We start from the raw sequence: 14532 nt of genomic DNA on the forward strand, positions 1-14532 counted from the left end.
GATCTAGAGTATTTATTAGGATTGTAAAATTTTCCAGTGAGATGGGCATTGATAGATTGGAAAATGGGGTACAGTCATGTTCCCAAGCTTCCACTTATTTCAGATGCTGCAGAAACAATGAAACTTCAAATGTGAAAATGTGATTTGAAAACTAGGTTACCTTCTGATTTCAATGGGAGTTTGCTTAGTGTGAGAATTCCCAGGTTCCATTCCCTAATTCAAATTTTGGCCATACCTGGGTAGAGATCGGAGGAGATGAAATTTATGTGGCTTACTGCCTGCCTCACTGCCCAGAGCTTTGCACACAAGGTGAGGATTGAAGGTTATACAATAGCTTCCCTCCACTTCACATCTTACAAGGTTCACAATAGGAGATAACAACATTTCTGCCAGAAAGCTCTCTGCCATACACGTTAAATACAATTTTGAACAAAGAATATAGTCCTGGGACCAGGATTTGAGTGCAATGTAAATGCCACCTGACATTACTAGATTTTCTGTCCTAAATTCATTCTTTTCCTCTGCGGAATGATATATTCACATTTCTTACCATCATGGTCCCTAGTCATCATGCTGTGCAGTAATATGAGTAGAATTTCTAAAATTTATACCACACTGTGACTGTTGCTGGCATATCAAGTGCCAGATGCCAGCTACAATGCATTCATGATAGAACTGATGCATATTTAGATATTTTCAAGAAACAAATGCTCCATTTGAAAACTAGCAGAATTTTGCAGCTTCCAGGAAATTTACAGTTCTAAAGGGGAAATTTTGTAACTTTTGAATGTTCTAACAGCAGGGAATGAATCCTGTTTCAAGCCATTGTTCTTAGTATCTCATGTCTGTGCTAAGTAAGTAGCAGAACCAAGAATTTATATTAAGTAAACTTTGTTTGCACAGACAAATTCTAACCTGAAGTAACAGACACACTTCCCTTTTTGTCTTCCAGACATTTTCAAAATATGTCTGCATAAAAACCAAATTCAGATTTACCTTTATGTCCTGTCAAAAAAAAGTTCATTTGCATGGTCTTTTTGCCCAAACCTAGGGCTGCACTCTCCACAAACCTATGCTTGCTCAAGGCTATCAGCAGTAATCACTCTGCTCACTTGCACACAGTGTCTGTGGACCTTGCTCTCATCTGCATTCTATGCAGCTGGAATGAGGGCAGGCCAATGGCAAACATAACGTGGACATACAGTTTGCCTGCAGTTAACCAGAGGCTTGGGTAGGGAGTGAAAAGCCCAAAGGATAAGAAAGCGAAGCCTGGAAACACAGGCCAATAGGCATATAAGCCACTAAAAAGAATAGAGAGCTATCACCAAATTATAAACATGTTAACTGGTCGATAGGGTTAAAGTAGAACCTCTGGGGAATGGAACTGCAAAATGCTTATGCAATGCCTACGACTCATCTGTTTTTGAGACATTTATATTCATAAGCCCTGATCTATTCCTCTGTATCCTGCAACACAAGCATCTTGTTTGGCTTCCACTGAGAAAAAGCAGGGCTTTTTGAGAATGTCTCAGTAAGGGGGATCGGATTTCAGAGCTGCACATTTCTAGCAAATGCAACATAAAGGGGAAGAACTAAACAAGAACTGTTTAAACCTTGTTTGACAACAGAACAGTCTGAGGAAACCAAAGAAAGAAAGAAGCTAAAGCTGAGTGACTCATTATGCTACCCCACTTTGTGGGAGACAGCATGGATGACTCAGAAAAGGAAGGTAGCCTCAGATTTTGAGATTAAGATGCAGATTTACATTTTATGTAGCTACCATGAAGGTCAGCAGTATACAAATCAAACGGCAGCTTTTTCCAACAGTTCTCCTTTTTCTTCTGTGAGACAAACCCCACCAAACACAGCAAGACAAATCTTAATTTAAAATAAGTGATTTTTTAATTAAATGAAGAATGTAAAGATTATAATTGGTATATATTTGTGTCCTTTGTGGCTGGATTGGTGTGATAATTACATCTCAGTGAAGTCATTTAGAGTTAAACCTCAAAAAAAGCCAGATTTCTTCTTTTGAGGTAAATGTTTTTATTTGCATTGTGTGGGCATCAACAACAAAACAAGTGACTGTTTTGCTGTAAAAGGGAATTTGACTGTGCATTTGTTATTTATTAATATTTATTACCTTTAGAAACATTTTTACCTGAGAATTGCAGGAAAAAAAAATATAAGTGGAAACATTGTGATCGTTTATATTCCCAGCAAGTTTTGTGAATCTCAAGTTTTGCCTGTCTGCTGATTGTGACACTCTGGTTTTAGAGGCAATTTTTGTCTCTGAGGAAGTCCTTAAGCAACAGACTTTGGAATCTAAGTGTCATGCAACTGTTTTCTGATTATTCAGTTTGTATATGATTAACCAAAGTAATAAAATAATGAGCACTACTCTCAAATCAAAATGCATGCAAAGTGGGCTTGAGTCTGTCTGCCTATGCTCAGGTTCCATAATGGCTTCATTTATTTTTTGGTTGATTGCTTGTTTTTTAATTACCTGAGGGGATGCCTTTTTTGTAGCAGAATAAACAGAATTCTATGGGGTTTACCTGGATATTTAATATTAATAAGTCAATAAACTATTCATCTCAGTAGCAACACAGATGGACTAAATGACATGAGGAGTTTGACCTCAGTTACACTGACTACACTAAAGGAGCTCCACTTATTTTGACAGAGGCAATACTGATTTTTCATGAGTTCATTTTGATAAACCCCATTTTCATTAAGCAAGTAGTTGCTCCTACAGGCTCTCCTTCCGGGCCAGATGATGCCCTCTTCTGAAAAGGAAGCTTTCCTGCTTCACACACTGAATAGGTGAGGGCAGCCAACATCATGGTCTTTCTCTGGAGAGTGACTGCAAGAATAAAGTCCATGCAAGTACTATTTAATGTACTGGGTAGAGGAGAAAGGCTTCACTAGAAGCTTCATTAGAAGGAAGCTTAGCTGTCTGATGTTCCCCAAATCCTCTTCCTCCACTCTTATCACCACGAGTGTCTCCTTGCAAAGGATCTCCTTCCCTCTCGCGCATGTGAAGAAAAGCTGAGCCCAGAGATGCCCAGGGAAGTTATGTTGCTCTTGGTAAGAAGCAATGCAGCTCTGAAGGTCGCATGGGCACCAGCATGCCTCTGCACAGTGCCTCCAGACCACTGAAGGCAGCACGCGCACCAGCACACCTCTGCATGCTTCTGCACGGCATCTCCTGACCACTGCCAGGAGGCCTCAGGGCTGTGGCAAGCCTCATGGCTCAGTGGCAGCCAAACAGAAAGACGTGATCATTGCTGCTGTGCCTGGCCTCCATGAGTTTTGCCATGAGACGGAGTGTCCCCAAGCTTGGGGTGGTTGTGGGGATACACAACTCCCCGCCAAATCAAGGGGCCAATCTGTGCCCTTAGTTGTGTTGGTGGTTTAAATAGCAGTATCTGAGGCAGACACCAGCACAGCTCCATTCAGCAGAGGTGGACTGACTGCTCTTGAGATCCTGGCTTTTTGGCACCTGGCACTTTATGCGTCTCTATGCTTTCCATTCCTTACTATAGAAGCTGTAAATGACAAACCTTGCACAAAGCATGACACCTTAATTACAATCACTCCATGTAAAATGTATTTTTCCAAAGAAGCAGCCGCAGACAGTACTGCTTGAGCAGACATCCCTCTGAGCAGTGGAGCCAAGGGACCAAGTCTGCTCCCAGGAACACGGGCAAAGTCTTCCTCCAGCTCCAGGGGTGTCACAGGCAGTACCTACCGCCTGTAGCTGCACAGTGTTTCTGTAGATACTGCTTTCAGATATGACACCCAGAGTTTAAATGCATGCTATCCATAGAAGGCCAAAACCTTTTTTAACAATTTTTTCAAAAACGACTGCTACACAACAACTTCAGTTCAAAGGTTTGAGATTTAATTAAAAGATTTCAAAATGTTTATTGTACCTAAGAAGTTGAAAATCCTCTGTAAGACTGTTGGCAATAAAAGACTCTTGGAAAGCATCTTGTGAAAGTTTTTTTTCCTGCTTGGGAGGTTTGATTTGCAGTTCTTTTGTAGTCCAGGACCAGGATAAACATTCCAATTTATGAAATAGTATGAATGAAATGATAGTGTCCTTAGTCGCTTTGGCTCCATGTAAAACCAGCTGGGAAAGGGAGACCTGATTCAGTTTGTTCTATGCTCAGACCGTACTAGATGATAAAAATCTTGGATTCTGGGGTGTATTTTAAGGATTTTAAAAATATTTAAGGTGAAAGAAGCTATTTTCCATCTTTTTCCAGCTTCAAGGACAAGACATCTTCCTGGTTGTTTATGGTCCACTGCTGGTAAGCCCTTGAATTGTCCTGCTTTAAAATTTTGCTCTGAAATTTTCCAGAATCTGTGCATTACCTAATAACAGCCCAGTGGGACGTACCCACTGAAGACTGTACCCACAACAGTATTTTTCTCTTCTGTCACTAAATACTTTGTAAATTATATTATCAGTGTTACATGTCAATTCAGGAATCTTAGGAACCTGCTTCAAGTACAGCAGGCTAGCAAAGTAAAAAATATCCCCACAGCTCCAAAATAAGAGAAGGAAATTGAAGTAAAGTGACAGGTTTTTGTACTGGAATGCAATTATATGGCCTCCAACAGTGGAGTTGCTTGCATTACTTGTACCTTGCATCAACTCTGACAATAGCTAAGGCTAGAAAACAGATGATAAAACTCACTTTTCTGTGCATGTTTTTGGAATTTGGATATTAAAAATACTCTTTCACCTAAATATCATGTACCATCCCTGACATTAGAGTTGGTGTGGAATCATCCACGATGTTTTCTCAAGCCATTGTGTTGCTAAGGCTTTCTGCTCTACAATAGCAAGGAATTGTGCCATGTGCCATCACCACATGAATTAACATTTATAAGTATGCAAAGGTTTTACCTGGTAGTTTTCAAAGACGTAACTTCAGGGGAGAACTTCCACACTGAAAATATAGCCAAATAGCACTGTAAGGTCTAAAAACCTAAGCAAGTCATAGCAGTGTAATGTCACCAGTCGTGTTTCTCATAAAGCTACAGAGCTGTTGATCCAGCCTGCATCTGCAGCTCATATATATCCTGCTTAGCTTAGTTAAGCTTTTTCTCCAAGTGCATTGCTTTTCAAATTTTTTGGTAGAAATTATTTTGAATTTACTACAGTCTTTCACAGTTATTTCATTCAGATACAGGTGTTGTTTTTTCTTTTTTTTTTTTTTTGTTCTTAGACTCTTCTAATAGCGTAAAACATTTACAAGCAGTCTGTCAACTTGTAAAAGATAATCACAATGCAAACCTCTACCTTTTAAAGGGTTTTGCTACACATATTACACAACTTATATACTGTACATACCCGGGAAGAGTCTAATTCTGCTGTTTTAAATGAATAAGACCAGAGTAAAGCTATGGATGAACTCTTTCAGGCTGTGTATTAAAAAAGCCTCAACTACTTCTGATTGTGCATAAGGCAAGCTGTGGTTTGAGACACTAAATACAAATCTTTGAAAGAGCCCAATGAACTTAGACGCTTACATTCTTACTGAAAGACAATGGAAATGAACCTCAGAATTTTGTGTCAATCTCCACTGAAGCCTCCAGACATGAAGTACTATTGATGGAAGTACCACAGGCCACTTCCATGGGCACTTGAAACCAGATGTTTATAAAGTCTTAACTGCTCTAGGTTTCAGGGAATCCCTCTGATGCTGAACACCATCCTGTACTGAGGCTGGTAAGGCAGTGATGAACCACAAACTTGTTTTCATACAGGTTTCTCTGGAACAGCCTCTCAAAAGAGTAAGTCTACAGCTCCAGTAAAGTTTGAAGGTCCTCCAAACTAAACAGTCTTCCATTCCAGATCCAAGGAAGGGTCAGACATAAATGGAGGTATGCTATTCAGCATGATCCTGTTGTACCGCATCTTCCCTCCTGTATCTGCAAAAGTGCCCAGAGACAGTAGGAGCACAGCGTCCCATTGCCAGAAGATGGGATCTTGGCCCACTGGCTGAACTCCTCCCCAGGGAGAATTTCTAACAAAATCCCACGTTGTGGTAGTGCTTGGAGAGAAAAGAAGGAACTCCACAGGGACCTGTTTGTGGTTCATTGTTTTCTGAAGTGATATATCTCTGTTTCAGAACCGAAGAATGTCAGCCTAGGTAGTGCATTCACAACATACACAGGTTTACATAGGTTTCACATACATTTTTAAATACATTGGAAACAGTTAAGTAAAAATATATGCATTGAAACAGTACATATATTTGATACTGGGTCACATTTTGACTACTTTAAATAGCAAACATATATAGACTCTCTCAAAGGCTATTTACTACTGCTTATTTAAAATAGGTTGTGAAATGTCACAGTGACAACTGTCATGTTGTCTTCACTAAACATGAAAGATTTGAATAGCAGTGGAAAAAATAAAAATACTGCATTGATACAACATGTTAAAGTTCCTGTCAGTTAAAAGCTATTACTTCATATATTTTCAAATATCCCCATTGAAACACGTCTACTTGTATAATTTGTCACCATACACTGTATACTGCAATACAACGTTCAGCACACTGTAAACGTTTACCAAACAACAACTTATTTAGTAAGGAATTGTACAAATACACAGCTATTTATACTACATACATATAAGGCCATTGACATAACAGCAAGATACATACAGAAAACTATAATCACCAACATACATGAAGAGCTTTTCTCCTATGAACCAATAATCAGGTTCATTTTCTGATCGTCAGCAATGTGAACGCTGAAGTTTTTAACAGGTTTTGTTGATGTCTTGCAAGATCAGGCAGTGCCAAATGCAGCCTCGTTAAGCAATATCATCACGATGCATAATGTAATTAGATGTGCACGGACTCTGTCCTGGCTGTTGGGCAGCATGAAGCTTTTTTCCTGAATCATGTGCATTACTGAATGAACACCAAAAGCAAATGACTATTGATAAGTAATTCCTCAAAGTTAAATAAGCGGTTAGTGTTTTCGCCTGTGACTTAAGTGCGTGAATGCTCAAACTACACTTACAGTTTAAATCTAAAAGCCACAGAAAAGTACTTGAGGAGCCCTTTACTTACAGAAGTTTCCATTGTGAAATGAAGACTCATTTTTCTCAGCGATATATGAAGAAACATTCATTGGTGGGAAATCTTCCTTTGGCTTCTGGGTATTGCTACTGCTGGATTTACTTCGGCTCTGATCTGGTGTGGGTTGAATAGGCAAAGATCTAGCCACCTTGGATTTCACCAGGCAGCCACAAACAAGGCGAAAGAAAGCCCGACGCATCTCCTTACTGGCCAGAGTGTAGATAATGGGGTTCATTGCAGAATTGATGACTGCCAGAGAAATAAACCAGTTGGCTTTGTACAAGATAGAACACTCCTTGACTCTGCAGGCCACATCAATGAGGAACAGGATAAACAGTGGAGACCAACAGGCAATAAAGACACTAACAACGATCACAACAGTCCGAAGGAGTGCCATTGACCGTTCCGAGTTATTGTGGTTAGTGACATTACGACTGCTGGACTTTACCAGGATGTAGATACGGGCATAAAGGATGACAATAGCAACCAAAATGGCTATGAAGATACTAATGCAGAACACGACATACTTCTTGGAGTATAGAGGCAAAATTGTTGAGCAATCTGGCAAGTTGTTTATACAGTTCCAGCCAAGAATGGGTAAGGCACCCAAGGAAACTGAAATGAGCCAGCATGTACCAATGAGAAGGAACACTCTGTATTTTTTATTTGCATCGTAAGGCCTCATTTTAATCATGGTCAAATGTCGCTCAATAGCTATTGCGAGCAAGCTGAAAGTGGAGGCTCCCAGGGCAACAAACATACTGCCTTCCCTAATGAACCAGATGGTGGAGGACAAGCTCAGAGTTTTCTTCCCAGACATAAGAATGTTTACTTTGTAAACAATCCCAGCTAAAAGATCACAGAGAGCTAAATTGCCAATAAAAAAGTACATGCGGTTGTGAAATTTATTGTTTTTCCATATGGCAATCAACACCATTAAGTTTTCCATGACTATGAAACTACATAGGATCAGAAATGCAATAGCGGGTAGGTCTATGTTATCAGCTGCCTTTTCCCTTGAATTGAGCTTTCCTGTGTAATTATAATGCAGTACGATCAGAGAGTCCACCTCTTCATTTCCTTGAGGGATGACAAGAGCATCAGGTGGCACTGAAACTGCTGCCATCATTTGTCCACTGATGTTGGACTTCTCTGCTGTAGTATCACAAGAATTTAGTTCCGATAATCTGCCACGAGAGGGAGATCAAGCCACGTTCCTTCAAGCACTCCTCTGGGCAGGTGGTGGCTATTCCCAGCTCCAGCAAGCCTTGCATATTAATTCAGGAGAGTAGCTTGCAAACCAGGCTCTGAAAATAAAAACAACAAATGGAACATAAATCTCACTGTCTTCCCATGTCACCCATGGCCCGCGTGGGTGCTGAAGCCACAACATACACCAAGGAGGTGAGGGAGATGCTGACTACAACAGAGCACCAAGATCTAACATTGCTGCATGCCTATCAAGGTAGCTGTGGTAAGCCTTTAGCTATGTTCTGTGTAGATGCAGCTCTGCCGCAGAAATACAAGGACAATGCGAAGAACGGCTCCTAGGTGTTTCTGTCTTAAAAAATTCCATGCTGAAAAACATGCAGAGGAACAGTGAGAAGGATTAGCAAATGGTCCCAACAAGCCCCAGTGGGCACAGCAACCAGCTCACTCCTTCTCAAAAAGACCTAATTGTACATACCACTACCAAAACACCACCCAACTATCAGTGCCTGAGCAGCAGCAGGGCAAACTCACTGTTTTCTAAGCTTGTTCCTGTTCTCCATCCAGACCTAAGGTAGCGAAGAGCCTGATGCCAGTGTGCATGTGGCCAATGCCTAAAAAAACTTCCCACCCTTAATGGTACAGAATTATGCAATTTACAATTAAGGTGATGCTCTGAAAGCTAGTCATCATAAGACCAATCCTACTTCCCATTTAAATTAGTTGGATTTCTGCTACCCTTTTAAAAATAAACATAACTACGACAACTTTGTAAGTACTGCTTTTCTTTATGGTTCATCTTATTTTTTTATTCCTTTGCATGTGTATACAAGACCTACATTAAATGCTGTTGGGTTTCTATAAATAGAAAATAGTTATGCCAACTTTAATTGTCTTTCTCAGTTTACTTCTGTTTTTCTTTAAGTCGTGACTTAACATTGATTAACAGCAATGTTTTCCCACAGACACTGATAGGTTGCATTTTTGCAGCAGACCCTCCTAGCTTTGTTTTTTCCATCGCCATATATATAAAAACATTGGAAGAGATCGTCATGGCTTTGTAAAAATATTGGAAGATGTCAGAAGCACTTATTGTTTCACCAGAAATGTTATGGTTTAGTTGCTGTATGCTCCAATGAGAATCAGTGCTCAGGCCCCCAGTGTTAAGTACTGAGGATGAACATGTAGAAAAATTTTCAGCTTGGTAACCAAACCGGGAGGGGGATGAGGAGAGAACTGATTCCATCTGAAACAAACATGAAAAAGATTTAATTTTTTTTCTGGGAGAGGTAAGAAAATAAAAAGTTGTGCTGGATGGGATGATGCTTTCCATTGCTCCAAAATGACACAGCATAGTTGAAGGAACTCTTAAAAGCCAGAGCTCCTGATCTCACCATTTATTTACTGAAGGGTCACAAGCATTTCCCAAATATGTGAAAGACACTTTCAAAGGATGAGTATCAAGGAAAGAAACTGAGATCTCAACCTCTAATAGACACCACTACACCAACAGTTTTCAACCTGCCACCTGCAGATCCCAAGGAAATTCTGATTTAGCCTGGATAATAAGAGTAGGCTTAACATCAACAGGCTTAGGTTTGATACAGAAGTATTTGTACTTTCATAGCATTCTACCAGTAATTAAAGGAGGCCTACAGGAAAGATGGAGAGGGACTCTTGATCAGGGAGCGTAGTGATAGGACAAGGGGTAATGACTTTAAATTGAAAAAAGGTAAATTTAGATTAAATATAAGGAAGAACTTCTTCACCTTGAGGGCAGTGGGGTGTCCTGAGAAGTTGTGGACGCCCCATTCCTGGAAGTGTTCAAGGCCAGGCTGGATGAAGCTTTGAACAACCTGGTCTAGTGGGAAGGTGTCCCTGCCCATGACAAGAGGGCTGGAATTGGATGATCTTTAAGGTCCCTTCCAACGCAAACCACTCTGTGATTCTATACACAAGATTCCTAAGATCACAAACATATGTGAGCCATTGCTGTTCCAGCACTCTGTTTTGGGAGACGCATTCTCAAATGCATTCTGGTAGAGGGGAGGAGCAAACCCCATGCCAGATGAATCTAAAAGGATTTAAAGGATGACCCACACCCTATTTCCCACTGTCCCTTTTCCTAGATTCCCTCCTTCAGGAAAGAAGTAATCTGACAAAAGCCTACAGTAAATTGACTTGAATTCTTGAATACAATCAGGATGTTTTAAAATTATTTTCTGAGAAAATAATTTACTATTTACCCATTATTATTATTATTTGTTATTCTTCCCTCTATTCTTAGATCCAAACTGCTTTACTGAAGAGTCCTGCTAGGAGAGACATATTATGCAAGAACACAGCTGTTGCTTGGTGTCCTCTGTTTTTTTTTACTCTCAAAATGACAGTAACCATCTCATTCATCTCTCAGGAGCAGAACTGGGCCCTTGAGTTGTTGACCATTTTTCTTAAGTATTGTAACAGTGAAGCTCCTCGACAGAACTTCACCTCAGCTGAAGTTCAGTCTAACTGTAATTCAGTTACAATCTGCACTGTTATCACAGAAACTATTAGTCTTTCATTGTATTGGCTTATAACAAAATGCCATGTGTCCACATGAATTGCAAGTGCTTTCCACTGTAAAATAAACAATTACATTTGACTAGTAAAGTATTTGTTAATGATGGCTCAATTAACAATACTCAGCAGATTGGCTGATGACTGTCTGAGAGAATCGTATTCATATCATTTAAGAGCAGCACATGTAACAAAATACATGTTTCTGAAAGTCTTTTCCAAACTGACAGTTATCATATTGGTCTACCAAAGGACAACTACATTTCTTTCTGTGAATAAAATTATACGCTAGACTTAGGACTTTATCAGCCACAACTCAGGACCTGTAAACTGGCATGACTCTTCTAAAGGCAATGGTGCTATACTGGTTCGCCTTACTGAAGGCATGAATTATGCACTCAATCAGCAGAAATCATATAGGGTCTCTTCCATTGCTTGTAATTACTCCTTCTTGCAAAATTACTGCAGCAAGTTTAGTATCACAAAAGGAAATCTTTGTCTCTGACATGCTAGCAACAAGGCAATGGATGCTGTAAAATTATTATTTGCCAGGACTCTCAGCACTAAAAAGCCACCTCGAAGTTAACATAAATAACATAATAAATTAAAATTTATTCTCTTCTGCAGCAACATTTCCAGGTCATATCTTTCACCCATACTACTTCTTTGTTTACCTCCTGCTTTGTAGCTAGTAACTCATAATGCACATTAATTTTTTAACAGCTAAAAAAATTAAAAGTTGATTGTATATTACAGTAACAAGACAGCAGCAGACAGGTTCAGGATATCTGTGTCATTGTTTCCTGACAGCTCTACAACTCACCCCTCAAACCATCTTTGTCCCAGGCACATACAGAGAACTGGCCACTAGCTGCAAACTATGAACCTCAGCTCAAAATACTAAAAAAGAGACCTGAATAGCCTAGTTGTAGCATGCTGTATGTTGAACATTGCCTTTGATAGGTATTCCAATACCCCAAGCTCGTGATACTGCTGGAAATCAGTCTTATTCCCTCTAAAAGCAAACTGGAGAGTCCCTATTGTGGCAGCAGCAGGTGCCACTAGAAAGATAAACCTATCGGCAGTGCAGGAGCAATCTAGCAATGGCTAAAAAGTGTTTTGTAAATTATTCCAAAAAAGACAGTGGTACCATGTCAAGAACCACAGCCATGTGGAGCACAGTTCAGTTGCCTCTTTCAGCTACCAGGCTGACATTTGTCCTCCATGCTCCAAGGTGGAAGGAGCAGTTGGGGTCAGCAGCAGCACCACCATCTGCCCCTCCTGAGAAATCTCCCCGCCCATCTCTATACTTTTGGGTTTCCACAGCAGTTAGCGTGGTCTCCTGCAGAGGTCAAGGATCTTAGAAGGGTGGCGCACCCTTTTGGGTTGGAGCAGGGTCTCTGTGCCATGGCTCCTGTCCCTAGAGCCTGCCAGGATCTGTTTGGTCCCTGTGACACATATGCCATGAAAAGGGAAATGCTGCGTGGTAGGCCACGATTCCTCAATCTGTCCTATGTCAAGGCACACTTCCGCTGCCCTCTCCCTTCCCGCCACATAGTGTTACAGGGAGAGACTAAGGGCTGTACCTCTCACCAGCTCCCCACAGATGACACCCTGGGTAAGGCAGTTGGAGTGAACCTGCAATTTTCCTCTGGGAATGTATAATTCCGAGTGCCAGAAGGCAACGGGGAACTGGTGACTATGGGGACATCAAAGCCCTGAGCAATGATCCCCAGCACAACTCCACTCTCTGCTCCCAGCAGGCGCTCTGGTAGGAATCCCACAGGGAGCTGAGGGCTTTTACCATCTCATGAGTCACTGAGTACTTTACAGCTGGAAGAATAAGAAATTTCTATTTACAAAACAGTGAGACAAACTGCTCTTAGTTTTCATGGTATGGTCAAGTCAAAGCAACAAGTGAGAATAAAGCACACGTGAGAACAGGACTTAACCTTCTGCTATCTACTTTTGCCGATATAGGAATACAGAATGCTATGTGTTCAGTACACTCACTGTAATTCATTTGGAACTGTGCTTCCCTGCCTTCCAAATATCCATGACCAGACTTGACCAAAAGGACCGGACCACCCTTCACCACCACCACCACCACCACCACACACAGTGCAGCTCTCCCTTCGTTTCCACACAGAGCCATATGTTTTGGCCACCAAAAGCAATTTTAAGAAAGGCACCGGGAATGCCAAGAATGCGCATCTGAAGCCAAACTTTTGTCTATTTTATTTATTTTTAAAGCCTTCCCAGATGAAAAGTCAGCATGGGTAATTTTTCAGGCACGCCCTGGTAGTGTAAAATCTAGGAAGAGAAAAAACTTTTGAGAACAGCAGCACATTTCAATACGTATTTCTACTTTGAAATTACGCTGCGCTAGCTGCAAATGAAGTTTAGACAACAAACATCTGCTGCAGAACAATGCCTTGGACAACTCAAACTTTAAAAGGATTTTTTTATTTCTTTTTTAAAGTAAATCTGGCGGCAGCTTAGAGACTCAGAAAAGCCTTTAATAAAGGTTTTTTTTCCCTGGCTTCTCGATTTTATGTATCAGTTCGGTAACTTTGAGTAGCTCCCAGGAGCTCCCGGCTGGTTTAGTTCTCGCACACTACGGGCAGGCACATTCCCTCCTTACCTCTCACCGGCTCCCAGAGCTCCCAACCTATTCCCCGCTCTCCAGGCTCCAGTTTTCCGCTCTCAAACCCGCACCGCCGCAGCGACCTGAACTTTCTGGGGTGGCGCACACCCCTCCCGAGCCGCCCCGGCGCGTCCCTGCGTGGGACACGCGGCTGGACCCGCATTCCCGCTCCACCCGCGACCTCCCCGCCGCACTGTCCCGCTCACACAGTCGTTCCCGCGGGATGGGGAGACCACCCCGGAGGAGAGGCGAACCCTACCTGCTCGCCGCTCGTCGCTCGGTCCCGGGGCTGCGCTGTGGCGCGGCTGCGAGCGCTCCCCGCCGCGGCACCTCCGACCCCGTGCCCGGCTCCTGCCTCCGCCCCGCCGCCTGCCCCCGCCCCTCGCCCCGGCCCGGGGGCTCCTGCGGGCGGTGAGAGCGGCAGGGAGGAATTTCTGGGGAGCGTGTGGTCGGTGAGGTGCCTCTCGGCAGGGCTATCGACCGGGTAAGAGCAGCTGAGGGATCGCGATAGGCACGCAGGTTATTGCCTCGGTGGTGGGAGCAGCACGTCGCAAGTTGAAACCCGGATCCTACGACTGCCTGTTTAGGTGCGCTTGTGAGATGCCTGTGGGCACGGCAGAGCTTTCTGTCAGAGAAAGATCTAATGACCTGGCAAACAGGAACACCGCAATAGCCTCGTTAAGCACGGGCAGGCGGGCAGGGTTGCCTAGTCGTCTTGCTGCAATCAGTGTTTTTCTTGGGAGTCTCCTGTCTGGAGCTGAACATTGTCACACTGGGACTCATGCCACGGGTTCGGCCGTTGAGCTGCCTGCGCTGCTACTCTCTAGGGAAGAAAAGTCCTGAAAGAAAGCTGAACTAAGCTTTTCACAGCCAGAAGTTTGAGCTGATGTAGCAGAACAGTGTGTTTCTGTGATTGGCTTTTATCTGCCGAAGACAAGTAATAAAAGTCTTCTGGTTTAGGGGACTACACAGAGCAAAATGCTGGTAAAATCTCTTTGAAGC

The 14532-nt window shown here is 42.2% G+C and overlaps 1 protein-coding gene and 1 long non-coding RNA gene across 3 annotated transcripts in view; one reads left to right on the top strand and one right to left on the bottom strand.

The window, feature by feature from the left end:
- On the bottom strand, positions 1-14244 carry S1PR3 (sphingosine-1-phosphate receptor 3). 2 transcript variants are annotated; one of them, XM_054053879.1, is made up of 2 exons: positions 13790-14244; positions 1-8422 (listed from the first exon to the last, which is right to left on the bottom strand). In XM_054053879.1, exon 2 carries the CDS (start codon positions 8242-8244, stop codon positions 7099-7101), a length of 1146 nt encoding a protein of 381 aa, XP_053909854.1. In that variant the 5' UTR covers positions 8245-8422; positions 13790-14244; the 3' UTR covers positions 1-7098. The 2 variants fall into 2 exon arrangements, with proteins under 2 accessions (XP_053909854.1, XP_053909855.1); XM_054053880.1 differs by lacking the exon at positions 13790-14244 and adding an exon at positions 13528-13643.
- The window catches only part of LOC128850361 (uncharacterized), a 16842-nt gene continuing 16257 nt past the window's right edge, over positions 13948-14532 (top strand). Inside the window, exon 1 of the long non-coding RNA XR_008447709.1 lies at positions 13948-14014. This is a non-coding gene — a long non-coding RNA (uncharacterized LOC128850361). The remainder of the gene's footprint in view (positions 14015-14532) is intronic.

This window comes from Cuculus canorus, chromosome Z, assembly GCF_017976375.1.
Source record: "Cuculus canorus isolate bCucCan1 chromosome Z, bCucCan1.pri, whole genome shotgun sequence".
Taxonomy (NCBI): Eukaryota; Metazoa; Chordata; class Aves; order Cuculiformes; family Cuculidae; genus Cuculus; species Cuculus canorus.

Coding starts and splice junctions, on each gene's coding strand:
- S1PR3 (XM_054053879.1), bottom strand. CDS start 8,244: ATGATGGCAGCAGTTTCAGTGCCACCTGATGCTCTTGTCATCCCTCAA.